Below are 21,831 nucleotides of genomic sequence, written 5' to 3' on the forward strand. Positions count from 1 at the left end.
AATTTGGATAAACTACTGGTCATTTATTCCATACCAGAGATAATTGGTCTGCCAGGTGGTTTGGTGAGGTCCTTATGAATTTTGGGGAGGTAGTAGAAAAATGGTGTTTTGGGATGATGATTGATGATAAAGTTGCGTTCGTTTTTTGTTAAAATATTGTTGAAAAATGCTTGATTGATAAACGATTTTAGGGTAGAATTATATTCAGTAATAGGGTCTGCGGCGAGTTTGGTATAATGCATGGGATTGTCAAGTAGTCTATAGGCTTCGGTTATGTAGTCTGTCCTTTTGAGTATTACTATCCCTCCCCCTTTGTAAGCAGGTTTGATAATGATATCTTGGTTGTTTCTAAGAGAGTTGAGAGCCCTATGTTCCAGTTTGGTCAAGTTGGAGGTAGAAGTCTGGAAATCGAAATTGAGTTTTTGTAAATCATTAAGAACCAGTGTGTAGAAAGTCTCTATGAAATTGCCTTTTGAGGTTGTGGGATAGAACCTAGATCTACCTTTGAGTTGAGTAGTGATGAATTTTTCAGTGGCCATGTCCTCAGTGTTGACTATACAAGTAGGAATTTGATCATTGTTGGTAAGAATGAGGGTGTTGTGGGGTTCCATGAGGGTGGACTGGTGTTTTTTATGGCAAAGTGCCTTTTCAAGGTTAGCTTCCGAATGTATGAATTGAGATTAACAAAGAATTTAGACATCTGAGAGGAACTGGTGGGACAAAAAGAGAGTCCCTTCTCCAGTAGTTGGGATTCAGAAGTGGACAGAGTGTAATCTGACAGATTAAAAATGCAGCGGGTTTGTATTGTTGGATATGTTAACGGAGTGGGGACTGTTGGCGATTTCTTTTTTCTTTTGCCTCTGTGCCCCCTTTTTCTGATTCTGGGAGTAGTCTCTTCAGTTTGTGTTTGGGTTGTAAAATGACCCGTGATTTGGTTGGACTGGGTATTTGTAGGACCAGTGTGGTTTGTGTGATGGAGGAGGGTAGATCTAAAAAAGAAGACATAGAAGTGTTGGGGTTGTCAAGGACGGCAGTGTTTATACTGGGCTGTTTGTTGACGGGCCCAAAGAAATTTGTAATGGGTCCTGATTTGGATTGTGAGCTGGTCTTGTTTATCAACCCCGACTGTAACTGCTCCTACAAGTCAGTCCAACATCTCTACGGCCTTCCCTAGATTCATTACTAGTTATAGTAAGCAACACACACAAATACGCTCTATTTTACAGAATAGATGGGAAATACTCAAACAGGACACACACCTCAAATCTACTTTACCTAAAGCTCCTTTACTCACTTTCAGACGAGCCCCAAATCTCCGCAGTGTACTAACCCCGAGCAAGTTCCGTTCTCCCCACCCTCGGAACATGAATTTGACCGTAACCACCAATCCAGGCTCATTTCCGTGCAACCACACGCGCTGCACAGCCTGCCAATTTGTAAATACTGCCCAAAACTTCTCATCCACCACCACCAACACAATATTTCCCATCAAACAAAACATCTGTTGCACCACAAGAAATGTCATATACCTCATCTCTTGCCCATGTAAGATGCAATATGTAGGACGCACCACCCAACCAGCCCGAGATAGGATAGGCCAACATATAAGGAATATCCTCAAACAATACCCCCTACATAGTGTCTCTAGACATTTCAGTACCCATCACGGCGGCAATCCACAGTTCTTCACCATCACTTCTATAGAATCCATCCAAACACCAAATATTTTTGAGGTCATACGGAACAAAGAAATGTACTGGATTCAAATTTTGAGAACCCTTGCTCCAGAGGGATTAAATGAAGTACTGGAGAAACTATACTAAACCACTATGATGAACTATTAATATTTCATGCACAACATCCATTCATCAAGAATATCATACTATACTATAAAAGCAACACTTTTTAACACACGGACAGACGCTTCAGACTTCGATAGAGGCGCTCTGGTTCTCTGATTGATCAGCATTGGTAAGTCACAATGGTTTTCTTTCTCATTATAGCTGTGCCGCCAAGCACAAGCAATTTATACCTTAGTACACATATTTGATGATTTTCATAGCAATAGCCTATTCAAGGTGACAGATACTTTAACTTTGTAATAGAATAGACCTCTTTTAGTGGGCCCTGCACCTTCTCCATTATGAGGCGGGGGGTTGTGCATAGTCCAGCCGCATCTTGTGACTTTTTACTTATTAAAGGGACTCTGAGCAGTGCATAAACTATGGAAAGATGCATATAATTTTAAAGCTCTCTTTCTCCTCTTTCCAATGATATATAACCCGCCGCCCTACGCCTTTTAGTTTTTGCTATTTTCGCGATTGAAATTGCCGCGGCTGCGATTTCGATCGCGAAAATAGAGAAAACTAAAAGGCGTAGGGCGACGATTTGGGGGTCGTCAGAAAGAGGAGAAAGAGAGCTTGAAAATGATATCCATCTTTCCATAGTTACATTGTATTACACAGGGCGACTTTTTCCTAAAGTCAGCAGCTCCATTCTGCTGAAAAAGTCGCCCTGTGTAATACAAGGTAACTATGGAAAGATGGGTATCATTTTAAAGCTCTCTTTCTCCTCTTTCTGACGACCCCTAAATCGTCACCCTACGCCTTTTAGTTTTCCCTATTTTTGCGATAGAAATCGCGGCTGCTGCAATTTCAATCGCGAAAATAGCGAAAACTAAAAGGCGTAGGGCGGCGGGTTATATATCATTGGAAAGAGGAGAAAGAGAGCTTTAAAATGATATGCATCTTTCCATAGTTTCTGCACTGCTCGGAGTCCCTTTAATAATAGGATGATATATAAGGTTTTTGAAATGATCTTCAATATGCTGATGACGATACTGGGTCTGCGATATAATGTGACTGTTTACTACAGATAACTCATAGCTTGTCTACATGTTCACAGGTGTCTTGTTATTCATTACTCTTTCCAGAACGCCACCTAGAATTGTTGTTTTCTGTTTTTTTTTTTTTCTCAGTTTTCTCCACACTTAATTGCCTGAAGAAGCGGAATGTTGGCCCGTGAAACGTGTTGCACATCTGGAGACTTGTTTTAATAAATGTCATTGTTATACATTTAACGGCTTATTTGGCCTGATCATTATTTACCTGAGGGAGGTGCATCCACCCACCCCCTTCCTTTTAAACGGTTTTTAAACAGTTTTATCCTACTTTGGCGCCTCTGTTATATCCGTGTGTACATGTAACATAATAAATTCACACACACAAAATCTGCGCTCCAGTTGTTAGTGTTTCCACCAGAGATGCACCTCTCTGCTCTAAAAGATGCGCAACAGCATAATAAACTTTAAAGAAAAACATTTCTTTGTTACAGCTGATACAAATCCTGTAATAAAGCTGCAGTTTGTCTAGTTCCTGCTTTCATTGAAGCAGACATACTGTTAACATCCAGTGTTTACAACTGAGCTCTATGCTATGGCAGTCAGCTGACACAGCTGAGGGATCAAATTATATCTTGTGTTTAGTCACAGATAAGGGGGAATTAGACAGGCTAAACTCTCTAAATACATACAGGGTGCATTTTTCCCTGTTTTCTTTCTGTCCTGTGCAAGAGAGCAGGTCCACTTTAAGTGACACTGGCAGCATATGCGGCCTGTTTTTTGCTACCCAGTCTCTAGACATAATTGCAAATATAACCACTCTGCCACCTTTTATTTCCCAGCAACAGCACAACAATCACACAAGGCATCTGGAATGTAAATTTTACTATATAAAGTTTACTATATCAGAAGTTTACTATCACTATATATAGAAATGGTCATACTCAAGCACATCAAGTGTACTATAGTACTGTATTTTAAAGGAAATGTCAGCCAAAATAACTTACCCCCCCCAATCTGCTTACCTGGGGCTTCCTCCAGCCCCTTGCAGCCAACATGTCCCAAGCCGCAGCTCTGCTCTCAGCCGCCGGCCCAGGGTCCCCACCAGTGCAGAGACCGACCTTGCGAGGTCATCCTCTGCTACTCTACTGCGCCTGCACAGAATACTCCAGCGCAAGTGAGGGTGACGGCGGCGCGCGCGCAAGCACAGTAGAGAACGACCTCGCGAGGTTGGCCCCTGCACCGGCGGGGACCCTGGGCCGGCATAGAGAGGAGATGCGGTGTTGGACATGCCGGCTGCAAGGGGCTGGAGGAAGCCCCTGGAAGGTAGATCGGGGGTAGGTTATTTTGGCTGACATTTCTTTTAATTTTGTCATTAATTGGGAGTCATTTTTTCTTTTGAATGCTCTAGCAAGCGAGCACAGTGTCTAAGTTATATAAAAATGCACAGTGCTCAATGTGCAGGCATTTGCATGCAATAATCATGCAATAGTTTGCACAGGAAGCCTAGGTCTCACCAGTTAATGCAGGTACAGTACTTATAGAGTGCTCCTCTGTCCTCATTTCTGTGCAGCCTGGATGATACTGTAGAGTTGCAGCTATGCACAAGCAAGTCACAGATGACAGGCAATTTTCTCAGTAATCAGGCAGAATTTTACACAGAAAGCATAGAACTCACCTGTTGGTGCTTTTGAGGTAATCCATGCAGGCCTAAAGTAGTGTGCAGATAGCGAGTAGGCTACAAGTGGCTACCTACCCACTGACCACAGCTCATGGGTCTCTCTAACTGACGTATTACGCATGCGCCTGCCCACTTTCCACTATAGCAAGATACAGTATACCACAGGGGCAAAAAATAGGTTTATTATAACAGACATTCTATTATATCAGGGTTTACTACTATATCAGGCCTTACTCCCATGTACTTATAATGATGCTTGGCCAGGACCTGGGCATTTAGTTTGCTATATCAGAAGTTTAATGAGATTATATTGTATACATATTCCCAGTCTTCAAATTCTTGTCACCTCTGTACCATATTTTGACTCCCTCTTCAGAATTTGACTTGGGTGTGCTTTGCTGAATGTCCAGGTGCTGATGCTTGATTAGCTTTGGGTTGCTGGAGTACTAGGACATAAGGGAACAGGAGCACTCCAATGGTACAATACCTTTACAAAAATGTAAAAAAAAAAAACATATAAAATCGCACTTACAGTATCTTGTAGCATAAAACCACATATAGGCTTCACGCCACATTCTTAACTGTCCATTGGCCTGGCCACAGTTGCTGGACATCCTGCCTGCTATGGTCGGAGGGAGAGGTGAGCATGGCCTCACGGTGGGTGATGCCGATGATGTCACTATGGGTTGATAACAGCTGTGGCCAGGCCAAGGGACAGTTAAGAGTGTGGCTTATGTGTCTATATGTGTTTTTAAGCTACAAGGAATTGTACAATTTTGTGTTTCTTTTTAGCATTTAATAAATGTAATGCACCATTGGAGTCTGCCCTACTGCCACCCGAGTTACCGAAGACGTAACTTCCTGGTTCAAACAAGAAAAACCCAACACAACGGCCTTGATTCATAAAGCATTACCGCATGCGTTATCACCCAAGGGGTAAATTACCGCATGGTATGTTGTTGATAGTGGATTCATAAAATTTAACGCATGTTTTACTGCATGCGGTATTAGTGCGGTAATGAAAACGTTGTTTGTGTCGGTAAACTGAATGAAGTGTATTCATGAAAAAAGAGGGGGAGGAAGGAAGCGAAAAATAACATGTTGTTATCGCCAACAAAGACCTGGCGAGTTTGATCTACACAGTAGCATTTTAGGTGACAAATGGAGACCTTTCAACTTAATGCTATGGAATTTTTAAGGATACAGAGGAGGAAGGGTGGCTGTAATATCACCCAGGCTTTTAGAAATCGTACAGAGTTAGATAATTTATGAGAATAATTATATATATATATTATTTATACATACACACACACACACACATATATATATATATATATATATATATATATATATATATATATATATATATATATATATATATATTATGACAATAATTTATAATTTATAAAAAATAAGTCACGAGTGTCTAATACTGCCCACTTCTACCCAGCATGCACCTTGTCATTAGGAAGTCAGCGGCAAACTACCGCACTCGGCAAATTATACCGACAGCTTTCCGCACCACACCGCACACTTGCCGCACACTTACCGACTGCTATCGCAATCACCTCGCACTCAGATTTTTTTTTAATGAATTCACTGCAAAAACCCTCATTTCCCGGTAGCGGTAATTTCCCGCCCGTCTCTGAACTACCGCACTCACTTTTATGAATCGAGGCCAATCAGATGCAATATCTCAGCTCATTTTACTACTTCTACATCACCCTCCCTATCCACTTGTGACGCGTCACCTACTTCAACCCTCTTTGTTTGAAGGAAGTTACCTACAGTATCTTCCCTCATTTCCCTCTACTACAACTTATCAACTTGACCATGTCCCTTTAGGCTTACCCTGTACTCACCTCTCCACTCCAGCCCATGTACTGGCTGAACTTTTCAACCTTTTTACTTTCCACGGGTACTTTTTCATTCAACCTTCAAACATGCAATTATCCTTCCAGTAATGAAGAAATCCTCCCTTGACCACTTCCTACTCTCCAGCTACTGTACCGTGTATCTTCTTTCAAATGCCTCCAAACTACATAAGCACCTTGTTTACAAATGTCTAACAGAATTCTCCCTTCAAATGTCTATACTATTTGTATTCAGTTGACACTCTAATTTACCTTTTCACCCCTAACTTGTCTTTCTTTGTCCTAAATAATGTTTAGAGTCAAATATTGGGGTTGACTTATACACGAGGGGTCGACTTATATCTAAGTATATAAGTACATTTACTAAGTACATTTACTGGTATTCCTATGAAAATGAATGTGAGAGGGAAGGGCCCTCTAGTAGTCATTATCAGTAATACTGCAGTTAATTTGAAACTTTACACCAGATTCATCCCTAACCTAAGGGCTCTCTCACATGGTCATGAATCCTATGACCTCACTAGCACTTTTTTAAGCTTCCATGGTACTTACTGCGCCCAGCATAGAAGGTGTTGTTACACTCACAGACTGCAGTGCCATTCTGTGGAACACAGGTTTCATCTTCATAGCAGGGAGGGTAACATCTAAATGTAGCTGGATGAAAGAAATGGACAGAAATGAAGGAAGTATAGAATGTTTTTTGTACATAATGACATGCCTAATGCAACTGAAATGAGATATTGGCCATAAAACCAAACGTTTTTTCCAAGATGTTCTCTACTCGATTACAACACTACCATTGTCTTCTATATATGTTACGGCCAGAACCCGAAGTGTGGCCACTTCGCGTTCTGGCCAGCCACTTTGGGTTCTGGCCGGCCAATGTGCGAAGTGGCCGCAGCGCAGCGGCCAATGTTAGAAATGTAATGTTTACACTTATTTTACGGCCGTCTCGCTGCGGCCAAATGTATTAAAAGTTGCTTAATTTAATTAAATATAGCCGGCGGCAATGAGATGAAGCCGCCGGCTTTCGCACTCCCTCCTCCTCCTCTCCCTGCCTCCTATACGACATACGGAGCAGCCGGGCGGGGACACGCGTGTCCCCGAGAGTCGTTCGTCGCGACAGGGGAATCCTGCCGTTCCTGCAGAGCGGGTGCTGGCAGAAGCAATGTCTGCAGCCTCCCCGCTCTGCTCTCCTGCCGCGACGAACGACTCTCCCGGCGGCTCCGTATTGTATGGAAGGCAGGGAGAGGAGAGAGGCGGGGGGGAGGAGGAGAGGAAGAGGAGGCAGTGCGAAAGCCGGCGGCTTCATCTATCACATTGCCGCCGGCTATATTTAATTTAATTAAGCAACTTTTAATACATTTGGCCACAGCGAGACGGCTGTAAAATAAGTGTAAACATTACATGTCTGACATTGGCCGCTGCGCTGCGGCCACTTCGCACATTGGCCGGCCAGAACCCGAAGTGGCTGGCCAGAACGCGAAGTGGCCACACTTCGGGTTCTGGCCGTAACATATACACCAATAACACCATTTTACTAGTGTATGGTGTCATTCCAACTTCCTCTCAGAATTGCAGAATTTGCTGTCTGTTTCATTAGGGCTTTCATTGCGCTTTTTGGTTTTAGTGCTAGTGTTCAGTAGAAGATTATTAGTAGAAGGGATGTGAATGGGGGCCATGTTCTCATGCCAAAACAAAGACAATGAAAGGAGAGAGTTATGTGTGAATGCAGGTGGTTAGAGGATAGGGTTGGGAGCAACGCTCATTTTATGTGTTACGGTTACAAGGTTATGGTTAGGTGTTGATTAGGAAGATTAGGGGATAGTGTATGGGGCAGTTATTGTTATGATTATTGTATAGAAGCTAGGGGTAGGCATCAGGAAGAAAAGTTTTCACTAGGAATGGGAAGTTAAGAATTAGGCAGGTTGAAAATTTGGACTTAGGTGAACGGCAAACAATAAGCACTTAAATAATAATGCAAATAGCATGGTTGAATTAGAAAATGATTGTGAACCATGTAGTCCAAACTCAAATCAACAGCACCAAATTTAAACTACTTTGTAAAGGAAGAGGAACCTGTGTTTTTCATTCTACTTTGAGCTATGGAGGTACATAGTGCAGAGCCACAAAGGAAACCTAATGACAATAGTGGGCACAGCTGCCTTTTGACATTGAGAGAAAAGGGTCTAAGGCAGGAGTTTCAAACTCAAAAACAAAGTGGGACGAAAGTTAAACACTGGGGCCAAGTCACAGACCAACCTCAATGTCTAGTGGCCACTTTCCTCACTTATAAAGTTCCCTGGTGTCTAATGGCCCCACTTCCTCTCCTATACAGTTCTCTGGTGTCTAGTGCTCCCCCTCCGCTATACAGTTCCCGAGTATCTAGTGGCCCTCCTCCCTCCCCTATACAGTCCCCTGGTGTGCAAAAGGTGGATCAGCGCAACACCAGGCCGCCTCCGAATGGCCTCCATCAGAGATGCGCTGAGCCCCCCCAGGAACTACAAACGCACCTTGAACCCAAACAGAGGCTCTGCATATACACCAAAAGCATGGCTGTTAAGTGGGAGCAGCTGACCAAAAACGAATTACATTAGTACATAGCAAGGAAATGAGCAGCGCTACTTAAAAACAGACTAGTGCCTACCTGCAAAAGAGTGCAAGCCCCACTTGTGGGGTCGAATACACACCGAGCATACACATGACCTGTCTACCACTAGAGGAGGATGTTGGTTTCCATTAACAGCTTGCATGCAACCTATTAAGTACTCGTCCCTCCCACTGTGAAGAAGTCAATCCTCCATGGGAGGGGCCTAACACTAACTAAATCCTAACCTATGTATATGCATAGCCTGGGTGCGGCTAATCAAATAAAATCGAAAATTGAAAATTGCGCAAAAGGTGGATCAGCGCAACACCAGGCCGCCTCCGAATGGCCTCCATCAGAGATGCGCTGAGCCCCCCCAGGAACTACAAACGGACCTTGAACCCAAACAGAAGCTCTGCATATACACCAAAAGCATGGCTGTTAAGTGGGAGCAGCTGACCAAAAACGAATTACATTAGTACATAGCAAGGAAATGAGCAGCGCTACTTAAAAACAGACTAGTGCCTACCTGCAAAAGAGTGCAAGTCCCCTGGTGTGTAGGGGTCCTCCCTCCTCTTTGTAGATCCCTGGTGTCTAGTGAGCTCCACTACACAGTTCCCTGGTGTCTAGTGCTTTCCCCCCACCATCCCCATATGGCTTCTCTGGTGATGTAGGGCTTCACCTCCAGTATAGCTTCCCTGGTGGTCTAGAGTGGACCAAACATAATGCAAAGTGGGGAAACCACTTGGGGCCAAATTTGATGAATCTGTGGGCAAAATTTGGCCCATGGGCCAGAGTTTGACTTGTATGGTTTAAGGGGTCTTTCAGCAGACACTCAACCAATTAGCCGTATGTCTAAAATTGTAGTAAACAAAACACGGAACACGGAAGTTGTTATTTAAAATGTTTATTGTCTTCTTAATGATGATATAAGTATTCAGTGTTCTTCTCAAAGGGGACCTGAAAATATATTTTTAAAAAAGAGTTTCACTTACCTGGGGCTTCGGCCAGCCACCTGCAGCTGTCCTGTGTCCACGCAGTTTCCAAACAATTCCCCTGCCGCAGCTCACTTTTCGCGTGCGGCCATGGCTGTGCAGGCGCAGTGGACAGCGACTGCCAGAAGTGAAAGTGAGCGGCAGATCATTTAGTAACTTTGCGGGCACAGGTCGGCTACAGGGGGCAGGCAGAAGCCCCAGGTAAGTGAAACTCTTTTTCTTTTTATTATATCGTCAGGTCCACTTTAAGGATTCCCATTTCGATTCGGTGTCTCCTGTTTTCAAGTATCTACACTGCATGACTGGCTGGTATCATAATCAATTGTCTATTGTCTATTGATTATGATACCAGCTCTTCATCTCTATGTCGGCTTGCCTGTGGGATTGTGATATGTGATGTCGCCTAACTGTAGCTTGCCTATTGCTTACTATACTTGCTGCATTCCTCAACCTTAGCACACCCATTGACTATAATACCAGCCACCAGCCTCAGCTTGCCTAGTGACTGTGATACTTGCTGCCTGCCTTGATTTCAGCGTCCATACTGACAATAATACCAGCCTCAACCATGCCTTGCATACAAATGATGACAACAGCCACCTGCCTTCACTATCGTTGGTGGTTTTCTAATTTTCCAGTGGCTCTTGCCATGCTTGCAATTACTCTGAATGAAGAACCATACTGCTACCACTGTAGGTATCCTTCCTATAGGGCGATCATGGCATATGGGCTTAGCAAGCCTTGCCTAGTCTGTTCTAATCACAATGTCCATTGGTACCTATGCTGGGAAGCATTGGCAGTACATTTAAATATGAACATGTGAGGGCTTATTTTAATTACTTTCTGCCACTGACATAACCCAGCTGCATCATTATATTGCATTATCCCATCTATTGTATTACTAAAGGCAGGACTAGCAAGATTACATCAGTTAAGCACTAGAGCTTGAAGAAAATGGACATCACTGGCAGCACCCCTTCCATCAACATAGAGAAAGTCTTCAAGCAAATGGACAAGACACAGAGGATTCAATCTACAAGCAAGATTCTTCAGGTGCGATAGAGGCGCTTATGAACCTTAGGAACATAATAAAATATTACAACCCTCATGTGATTGATTAATTCCAATTGTACAAATAAAGCAAATGAGTAGTACATAGGTATGCTAAAAGGTTTAACTAGGTGGTACCCCAAAAAACATTTACCAAAAAGAAAGAAAATACTGTCTTTGAGGTAAAGAAGGTTTTTTTCATTGAACACTAAAACAGAACGCGTTTCGCGTATCTCTGCCCACTTCTTCTGATCAATACACAGTGTCTGAAAAAATGTTTGAGAGCTGGGAGAGCCTCCCAGTTCTCAAGTGTTTTTTTTCTGACACTATGTATTGATCTGAAGAAGAAATCTTTTTTACTATTCCCTCCCAGTAACCCAGTTGGTTTGGGTCTATGTTACAAGTTCCTTGAGCTTGCAACAGCTTTTTGTAGATTGTGACCATCCTGACACCAAGACCCTCCTGACGCCAAGGGCTCTATGGAGGCCTTCATAGAAGCAGCCGCATGCTGCGAACGCGCCAGGCATCTTCCTCCTTCTCCCTACATGCAGCTGGAACCTTACATTGGTAAGCACTGGCACACTTCTTCCCAATGTTTGTTATGCATATTTTCTGAACAGTCAGCACTTTAGATTGATCTGTACAGCCCGCTTTTCGCACCAGTATTCTTAATGTTGGTATTTATTAGCACATTGCACTTTGTTACACAGGTTCACACTGAACAGTTTTGTATTTTTGTATTTTGTATAGATTGTCATTTTTTGAGGGCTGTGCAATGTATGTTTTTTTACACTAAGATTAGTGATCGTGTTTAAACAAACACTGTGACACTTAATTGGTCTGCTGTTTTGGGGATTTCCAATTACATTTGGATTAAGAAGGAGGTTTTAACCATCCCATATTCACACTTGATGGCTCCACTTTCCCTTGCCACACAACCTGCATAGTTGATGAAGAAGTTAATAGGCTTGGATAGGTGGCTACATTTTTTCTTTTCTATTTACTGTAATTAAAAATTAGAGGTTTTTTTTAAATGTTACTAAAAGTTATGACTTTTTACTTAAAGCCTTACTTCTTACAGGCAATGTATTGCATTTATTTAATAAATAGTACGTGGGGGGGGGAAGATTTCAATCTTTTGACTCAGTAAACCACCCCTGTGGATATTCACAATCAATAGTGCCAATGAATGGTTAGTTTTAGCTCAATCACTTACTTGAACAGCATGTGTTGTCCGGGTCCCAGTATAAATACAAGGGGCAGCACACTTGAACAGGCACTGTTAAACAGTCAGTAGTTGGGAGACAGTGAGTCTCGAAGTCACTGCAAAGGCAGCCATTTTCAGGAGTGCATAGACCCCTACAATCAGCACATACTGGATGATCAGTACCAGCTATACAGAGAGAAATAAAACACTGCTAATCAGATATAAATTAGAGGAAATACATTAGTGAAGAAATCACTGCAAAATGAATCTTCTATGAGATCAATTATTCAATGTGCGCGCATTTTGCCTGAGTGCACCAGGATTACATAGTAGTAGCAGGACCTTGTACAGAGTGGTGCAATCCATTTTAACCCAATCGCAAACATAGTGCTTGCTGCAGTTTGCCTCCATTTGCAATTAGGTTAAATACTATGGAGCACATGCAAATCACACAGCAAACGTGATAATATGTGATTTGCTATGCGATCTCGGCATGCTCAAAAACCCTAGAAAATCCCATTTGCAGCGCACCCCAATTGCGATTGCGATTTTTGACAAGAAACACACTTGCAGGGACATTTTTCCCAATGTTTCTGTCGTAGTGTGTTCGCGTTTGCGATCGTTTTTCCCGTACATGATTGTATGCATTTGCGCCATGATTTTTCAGGCAGAATACATCATAATTGCGAATGTGTGCACTGTGCAGAAAAAAGCAGAAAGCTGCAAGTTAAAAAAAACCACAAATTTAAAAGTCAAGCGAATGCTAAGAACTTGCGTTTCCCAAGAGCTGTCACTGATGGCAAAATGCGCAGGATTACAGCAACGGTGTTCCTTGCCTATACAGTGGGTTGCAAAAGTATTCGGCCCCCTTGAAGTTTTCCACATTTTGTCATATTACTGCCACAAACATGAACCAATTTTATTGAAATTCCACATGAAAGACCAACACAAAGTGGTGTACACATGAGAAGTGAAACGAAAATCATACATGATTCCAAACATTTTTTACAAATAAATACCTGCAAAGTGGTGTGTGCATAATTATTCGGCCCCCTTTGATCTGAATGCAGTCAGTTGCCTATAGACATTGCCTGATGAGTTCTAATGACTCAATAGAGTGCACCTGTGTGTAATCTAATGTCAGTACAAATACAGCTGCTCTGTGAGGGCCTCAGAGGTTGTCTAAGAGAATATTGGGAGCAACAACACCGTGAAGTCCAAAGAACACACAAGACAGGTCCAAGACAGGTCAGGGATCAAGTTATTGAGAAATTTAAAGCAGGCTTAGGCTACAAAAAGATTTCCAAAGCCTTGAACATCCCAAGGAGCACTGTTCAAGCGATCATTCAGAAATGGAAGGAGTATGGCACAACTGTAAACCTACCAATCCACCTAAACTCACAGGCCGAACAAGGAGAGCGCTGATCAGAAATGCTGTCAAGAGGCCCACCATGGACTCTGGACGAGCTGCAGAGATCTACAGCTCAGGTGGGAAACTCTGTCCATAGGACAACTATTAGTCATGCACTGTACAAAGTTGGCCTTTATGGAAGAGTGGCAAGAAGAAAGGCATTGTTAACATAAAGCATAAGAAGTCCCGTTTGCAGTTTGCCACAAGCCATGTGGGGGACACAGCAACCATGTGGAAGAAGGTGCTCTAGTCAGATGAGACCAAAATGGAACTTTTTGGCCAAAATGCAAAACGTTATGTGTGGCAGAAAACTAACACTGCACATCACTTTGAACACACCATCCCCACTATCAAATATGGTGGTGGCAGCATCATGCTCGGGGGGTGCATCTCTTCAGCAGGGACAGGGAAGCTGGATGGAGCCAAATACAGGGCAATCTTGGAAGAAAACCTCTTGGAGACTGCAAAAGACTTGAGACTGGGGCGGAGGTTCACCTTCCAGCAGGACAATGACCCTAAACATAAAGCCAGGGCAACAATGGAATGGTTTAAAACAAAACATATCCATGTGTTAGAATGGCCCAGTCAAAGTCCAGATCTAAATCCAATCAAGAATATGTGGCAAGATCTGAAAACTGCTGTTCACAAACGCTGTCCATCTAATCTGACTGAGCTGGAGCTGTTTTGCAAAGAAGAATGGGCAAGGATTTCAGTCTCTAGATGTGCAAAGCTGATAGAGACATACCCTAAAAGACTGGCAGCTGTAATTGCAGCAAAAGGTGGTTCTACAAAGTATTGACTCAGGGGGCCGAATAATTACGCACACTCCACTTTGCAGTTATTTATTTGTAAAAAATGTTTGGAATGATGTATGATTTTCTATCCACTTCTCACATGTACACCACTTTGTATTGGTCTTTCACGTGGAATTCCAATAAAATTGTTGCATGTTTGTGGCAGTAATGTGACAAAATGTGGAAAACTTCAAGGGGGCCGAATACTTTTGCAACCCACTGTATGTAGAAGGGCCCTATAGCATGGACTTTTCAAGCAGAATATTGAACCTGAATTTTGAATCTGTAAATCACACACCGTTTTATGGGCAACCTACTTTACAAGATAATTTATTCAATGATACCCCTTATTAACCTCTCCTTCTGTTTTTACAATTATCATGTTTCTGTTTGTGATATAGTACAAATAGAAGAAATTGCACAAGGCAGGACAATATTTTTACAATGGTAGCTTCACATACACACTGTTAAATGAATAACTTATCTTATTGGAGATCGCCAAGGGTGACATCTAACATGTTTCACTAGGTATTACTCAAAGTTGAGGCATACAAAGTCTTTAATTTCAAAATAAAATATCATCATAATACTTTGTACCAGCAATACAGTTGATGTGATCTATGGGATCAACAGTGGATTGTGTTATTTTATCTACAGTGGGCACCATTTATTTTAAAACTGTAATGGGTACATTTTTTCAGAATTTTCATATAAAATGCATAGAAAATTTTTTGGGAAAAATTACTGCCCTAAGAATGTCTTGAAAATATATAGTGTATGTGTGTGTGTGTGTGATAAGTAAGTTATAAAGCTCTCTGTCTTCTCTCCAATCTCTGAGCATTCTCTCTCCTCTCTAATCTCCAAATCCCTTCTAACCACCTGTTCTTTCGATCCTATCCTATCCCCTTCCATCTCATTCCACAGCTACCGTCATCCTTCATACCTGTACTAATAATCGCTATTTAACCTATCCCTCTAAACTGTCATCTTCTCGTCCTCATTTTAAAAAGGCTGTTGCGACACCACTACTTTTAAAAAATCTCTAGATCCTCCAGCATTCGCCAACTACCGCCCTGTATCACTTCTCCCATTTGCATCCAAATTATTTTAACGCCATATACATGTTGAACTAAGCCATTATTTATCTGCTAACTCCCTGCTTAATCAGTTGCAGTCTGGCTTTCGCTCTAACCATTCCACAGAAACAGCTCTTACTAAAGTAGCCAATGATCTTACAGCTGAATTCAAAGCCATTATTCCATACTCAGCCTTCTTGATCTGTAATTAATGTTTGATACTGTTGACCACACCTCACTCCTACAGATACTTTCATCTGTAGTCACAAAGGGCCTCGTTCTATCCTGGATATCTTCCTATCTCTCTGAAACGTCTTTCACAGTCTCATTCTTGGATCAGATCTCCTCTCCACATCTTTTGTCTGTGGGGGTACCTCAAGGCTCTGTCTTTGGCCCCTTTTCCTTTTCCATCTAGATGCACGGTCTTGGTAACTTATCAACTCATTTGGGTTTCAATACCATTTATATGTAAAAGATACGCAACTGTACCTCTTGGCCCCACATGTGTTCCTGACTGCTTGTCTGTTATATCCTCTTTCATGACCTCTCACTTCTTAAAACTTAATATGAGTAAAACAGAACTAATCATTTTTCCACCATCTCTGTCCACCTCTCTGCCTGATATAATATTAAATGTTAATAACACCCCTATAACTTCAGTTGCCAAAGCATGGTGCTTAGCGGTAATGTTTGACTCCACTCTCTCTTTTATTCCTCACATTCACTCCCTAAGAAGCTCTTGTCATATACAACTCAAAAACATATCTCGCATCTGACCTTTTCTCACTCAGGACACTACTAAAATGTTAGTACATGATCTCGTCTCGACTATTGTAATATGCTGCTTCGTGGACTACCAACTAGCAGACTGTCACCGCTCCAATCTGTACTGAACTCAGCTGCTCGACTCATTCATCTTTCTTCTCACTCTTTCTCTGCTGCTCCTCTGTCAAGCTCTTCATTGGCTGCCAATTAACAAGATGATAAAATTCTTAACCCTAACCTACAAAGCTCTCCACAATCTCTCTCCCTAGTATATCTCCTCAATAATTTCCAAATACCAACCCAACCGCAATCTCAGATCTCCTCACAACCTTCTTTGGTCCTCTTCTAAAATCACCTCCTCACGTTTACGTATACAGGATTTCACATGTGCCCCACCTCTCCTCTGGAAACCCCTGCCACAACACATCCATCACTCTCCAACCTTTGAAATCTTTAAACGCACCCTGAAAACTCGCTTTTACACCAAGCGTATACCATGGAAGAAGGATCCGCAAACCAGACTTGGCTGAGTGAAAAAATGTCTGTTCTTTATTAAATAATGTCACATGACAAAAAGGTAGTGCAATAAAATCACAGGATCGACTAACGCGTGTCGGGCTTACAATCTGCCCTTAGTCATAGTCAAAGTGAACCTGTTAAGGAAGCGGCTTATAAAGGGCTGGAAGGGATGACTCCACCTCTCTCAGACCAACAGCCAGATCCTTAAAGGGAAACATTACATACAAACAATAAAACCAGTCTTACAATTTACAAAGTGTTCACAAAATGTGTAAAAAGATAAAAGTAATGTTAAAAGGAGGTAACCACTGGATCAAAAACATAGTTACAAGAAAACATCTTAAGGAAGACAAATGCAGAAAAACAAAAAAGTAGTATCATGGCAGTCAGTAGTCATATACTAGGTTCAAATCCCAGCGTTTATTCAAACCATTAGGTGTGCGAGTGCCTAACCTGTAAATCCAGTAGGCCTCGCGTTTCAGTAGGAGTCTCAATATGTCACCCCCCCTGGGAGGGAGGCTGACTCGTTCCACTCCCTGGAAACTGAATGATTTTAAATCACCTTGGTGTACTGTTTCAAAATGTTTAGAGACTGCTGACTTCTGAAAAGTATTCCAGTGTGTGCCACAATAGTGCTCAGCTATGCGAGCTCTTAGGTTGCGAGTTGTGCAACCCACATATTGGATCTTACACTGAGACCAAGATATAACATAGATAGTGTATTTCGTAATCCAATTGACATATTGTTTGATAGGAAAGCTGGTGTTAAATGAGTAGGAAGACACCATAGTTCCTCGCTTATGACAATGACAGGTTCGAAAGCCACAGGGGTATGAACCCACTGTGGCCAACCATGTGGGTGTATGTAATGAGGAAGGAGACCTGAAGGGCAGCACGGTGGCGTAGTGGTTAGCGCTCTCGCCTTGCAGCGCTGGGTCCCTGGTTCGAATCCCAGCCAGGGCACTATCTGCAAAGAGTTTGTATGTTCTCTCTGTGTCTGCGTGGGTTTCCTCCGGGCACTCCGGTTTCCTCCCACATTCCAAAAACATACAGATAAGTTAATTGGCTCCCCCTAAAATTGGCCCTAGACCACAGTACTTACACTACATAATATAGACATATGGCAATGGTAGGGATTAGATTGTGAGCTCCTTTGAGGGACAGTTAGTGACAAGATATATATATATACACTGTACAGCGCTGCGTAATATGTCGGCGCTATATAAATACTAAATAATAATAATAATAATAATAAAAAGAGACTAGGGGAGAGGATGGAGCCCAGAGTTCTAGTCTTTCTGGCAGAGAAGTGACAACCGCCATCGAGAACTTTTTTAAATTTAGGATCTGAATACAGAACTGGAAGATATTTCCTTACAATATTGGTAATTTTTGTGAATTCCAGACTGTATTCTGTGACAAAAGTTACTTTATCGGTCCCGGCTCCATCCCATCCCGCAGCCCCTAACAGGTCTGAGCGTGTTTTCTTAGTGCCCTTAATACGTCCCAACTTCAACTGTCTATCTGTGTACCCCCTCTGTCTGAGTCTATCCTCCACCTGATTGAATTCAGATTGTAAATCATGTGGATTAGCGCAGTTACGAGCTGCTCTAATAAACTCTCCCGTAGGGATAGCATTTATGGTGTGTTTAGGATGACATGAATTGGCGAGCAGAATCGAATTACCCGCTGTAGCTTTGCGAAATGTGCGTGTGGAAACCAAACAGGATGTAGAATCGCCAACCAAGGTTAAATCAAGATAATCAATTTTAGTAGTGTTTGAATTCATAGTGAATTTAAGATTCAACTCATTTTGGTTGACATAAGTTATGAAATCCCCCAGGAGGCCAGGAGGACCCCCCCACACCAACAACAAATCATCAATAAACCTCCCATACCATATGATATGGGAGGCATAAGGGTTAGAGTCCCCAAAGATGCGTAGCTCCTCCCACCACCCCATATAGAGGTTGGCGAGGGAGGGGGAAAATTTTGCCCCTATAGAAGCTCAGCATCTCTGGAGAAAAAACCTCGAATCAAACATAAAATAGTTGTGTGTGAGAAGGTACTCCACAGCCTCCAGGAGAAACACCCGCAAGGGCACATCAAACGAAGAGTATTTGTTAAGATGAAAATCTAACGCTTGAAGTGCATGTTCATGTGGGATCGATGAATAAAGAGAGGCGACATCCAAGGTCACCCATGTATATCTACTCTCCCACACAAAATCCTTGAAACTGGAAAGCACATGACGAGTATCCTGCAAGTATCCAGGCAACCTAAGAACAAGGGGCTGCAGATGCGCATCGACCCACTCACCAAGGCGCTCGCCCACGGAGCCGATACCCGCAACAATGGGACGGCCCCGGGGGGGAGCGCCCGGTTTGTCTATCTTCGGGAGGTGGTGGAACACGGGCACAACCGGATGGAGGGGACAAAGGTACTCTGCCACCCGTTTGGATAAAACACCCATGTCCTGCCCGCGGTCCAGCAGCCCCCAAAGATCACCAAGGAAAATCCATGTGGGATCCCGGAGCAAGGGACGATACACATCCGTGTCCCCCAGCTGCCTAAAGGCCTCCTGTTGGTAGTCAGTGGCATCCAGGACCACAACCGCACTCCCCTTGTCCGCCATATGACTATATCAGTATTACTTTGAAGAGATAAAAGAGCCTGACGCTCGGAAGAAGTGAGGTCGGACGGGGCCCTGGAATGTCTAGATAGAGTAGTCAATACTTTCTCAATTAGGTCCTGAAAGGTGTCTATCTCTGGGGATCTAGCATTAACCGGATAAAATGAAGGATTAGAAACTTTAACTGGAGCTACCCGATCAACTCCCACCCCTGATGCACCACATGTGTCAATGTCTCGCAGCACCACTAAAGTCCTAATGTCCTGAAAAGAGGGAACATCCTCAATTTTATTCAAGGACAAGGACTGTGGTGCAGCGGAACCCGACACCTCAATGTCCCCTGAGAGAAAATGTTTTTTGACTACCAGATTTCTGATAAATTTGTTTAAATCCAGAATGGTGCGAAATATGTCGAAATGGTTGGAAGGAGCGAAGGATAAACCTCTAGACAGGATTCTCCTCTCCTCTGGTGAAAGTTGATATTTTGAAAGATTGACAACATTGTTCGTGGAGGCAGGGTGTGAATCTATGGCTAGTTGGTTCTTCGATTTTTTATGTTTGCGCCCTGCTCTCCTGGTACGTTTCTTTTTGGTTTTCGTTTTTTGTTCTTGGTTATTTTCTTCTGGGTTCTGTAATATGAGGAAGGAATGGGGACCCCAGATGTCTGAAGAATCGGAGGGACCGCCGAAGAATTGGTGGTGTTAGGAAAAACTAATTGTAAATTTCGGCGGTTAGTCACTCGCACACCTAATGGTTTGAATAAACGCTGGGATTTGAACCTAGTATATGACTACTGACTGCCATGATACTACTTTTTTGTTTTTCTGCATTTGTCTTCCTTAAGATGTTTTCTTGTAACTATGTTTTTGATCCAGTGGTTACCTCCTTTTAACATTACTTTTATCTTTTTACACATTTTGTGAACACTTTGTAAATTGTAAGACTGGTTTTATTGTTTGTATGTAATGTTTCCCTTTAAGGATCTGGCTGTTGGTCTGAGAGAGGTGGAGTCATCCCTTCCAGCCCTTTATAAGCCGCTTCCTTAACAGGTTCACTTTGACTATGACTAAGGGCAGATTGTAAGCCCGACACGCGTTAGTCGATCCTGTGATTTTATTGCACTACCTTTTTGTCATGTGACATTATTTAATAAAGAACAGATATTTTTTCACTCAGCCAAGTCTGGTTTGCGGATCCTTCTTCCATGGTTTGTGCTAAAAGGACTGGCTCTCTAGATCCTGCACCGACTGGTATGTGTTACCATGGGGGTAGAGCGTTTATGAACTTGTTTCCTTACACCAAGCGTATGTTTTACTTTAGGCCATTCCTCCTTTGACCCCTGGCCAAGTTGAACTGCTTACTAAGTAACCTAAAAACACAATGCATCTAGGAATGAATATTGTATACTACCCCACCTATTGCCCCCCCCCCCCCCTCCCTCAGTCCTTTAGATTGTAAGTTCACAAGTGCAGAGCTCTCACAACCTTTTGTGTTTTGGAATTTGTTATGCATTCTATTAATCATGTTACTTTGTCACTGTAATCACCAATTCTGTATTTTGTATCAATTCTGTATATTGGTGTGCACCATTTTCTGTTTTATTATGTACCCCATGATTGTTTCTTACTTTGTACAGTACCACAAAGTATGTTGGCGCTTTATAAATCAGTAATAATAATAAATGATGGCTGAATTAATAAGGACAAACTGCAAGGCTCAATTTGCTCCAATTTATAAGATGAAAACAACTTCTACATGGCAAATGGTTAACTTTGCTTTATTTTTTGGAAAGGGGAAATAACTGAGTGGAGTTATTGCTGTCTGTGTTTCCATCCCATGTGGGCCAATTTTCATGACACTGGCCTCAATTCACTAAGGTCATGTTGAAGATAATAAGGCAAGAGATAATTTGCCACCACACAGTGGCCCATATGCAATTCACGTTTTCTCCTGAGTTTTTCTCCTAGGAGATAATTTTTCATCTTCAATTTAAAATAACTTTTTAGCACTTTGCAATTAAAAAAGTACCAAAAAGTAGGTGAAAAATTACTGCAAAAATTATTTTGAGTATTTGTTTGCTAGTTGGTGGTTTAAAAGGCATTTTATTTTAAGCAGTGAAAATATCACCTAGGAAAAAACTCAGGTGAAAAAATCAATTGCATATGGGCCATTGAGAGAGTTATCTTATCTCTTCATTCCTTAAGTTACCTCCTCTGTGGTTAAGTTAGCACCACTGTAGTTATTTTCACATGCAGTTAATTAACAGCCTGGGCCATATGCAATTCTCGTTTTCACCTAGGAGATAATTTTTAATCGCCGATTTTAAATAAGTTTCCAACACTTTTCTAAAAGTACCAAAAAGTAGGTGAAAAAGTACTAACAAAATTATTTTGAGTATTTT

At 42.2% G+C, this 21,831-nt stretch overlaps 1 protein-coding gene across 2 annotated transcripts in view; it reads right to left on the minus strand.

Moving 5' to 3' along the window:
* LOC137544398 (uromodulin-like) overlaps nt 1-21,831 on the minus strand; it is a 75,411-nt gene that overhangs the window by 30,982 nt on the left and 22,598 nt on the right. Inside the window, exons 3-4 of one of the 2 annotated variants that reach the window (XM_068265464.1) lie at nt 12,243-12,419; nt 6,947-7,048 (exon numbers count right to left, since the gene is read on the minus strand). In XM_068265464.1, coding sequence (XP_068121565.1) covers nt 6,947-7,048; nt 12,243-12,419 — 279 coding nt within the window. The remainder of the gene's footprint in view (nt 1-6,946; nt 7,049-12,242; nt 12,420-21,831) is intronic. The other variant, XM_068265465.1, reaches the window with a different exon arrangement.

This window comes from Hyperolius riggenbachi, chromosome 2 (assembly GCF_040937935.1).
Source record: "Hyperolius riggenbachi isolate aHypRig1 chromosome 2, aHypRig1.pri, whole genome shotgun sequence".
Lineage (NCBI taxonomy): Eukaryota > Metazoa > Chordata > Amphibia > Anura > Hyperoliidae > Hyperolius > Hyperolius riggenbachi.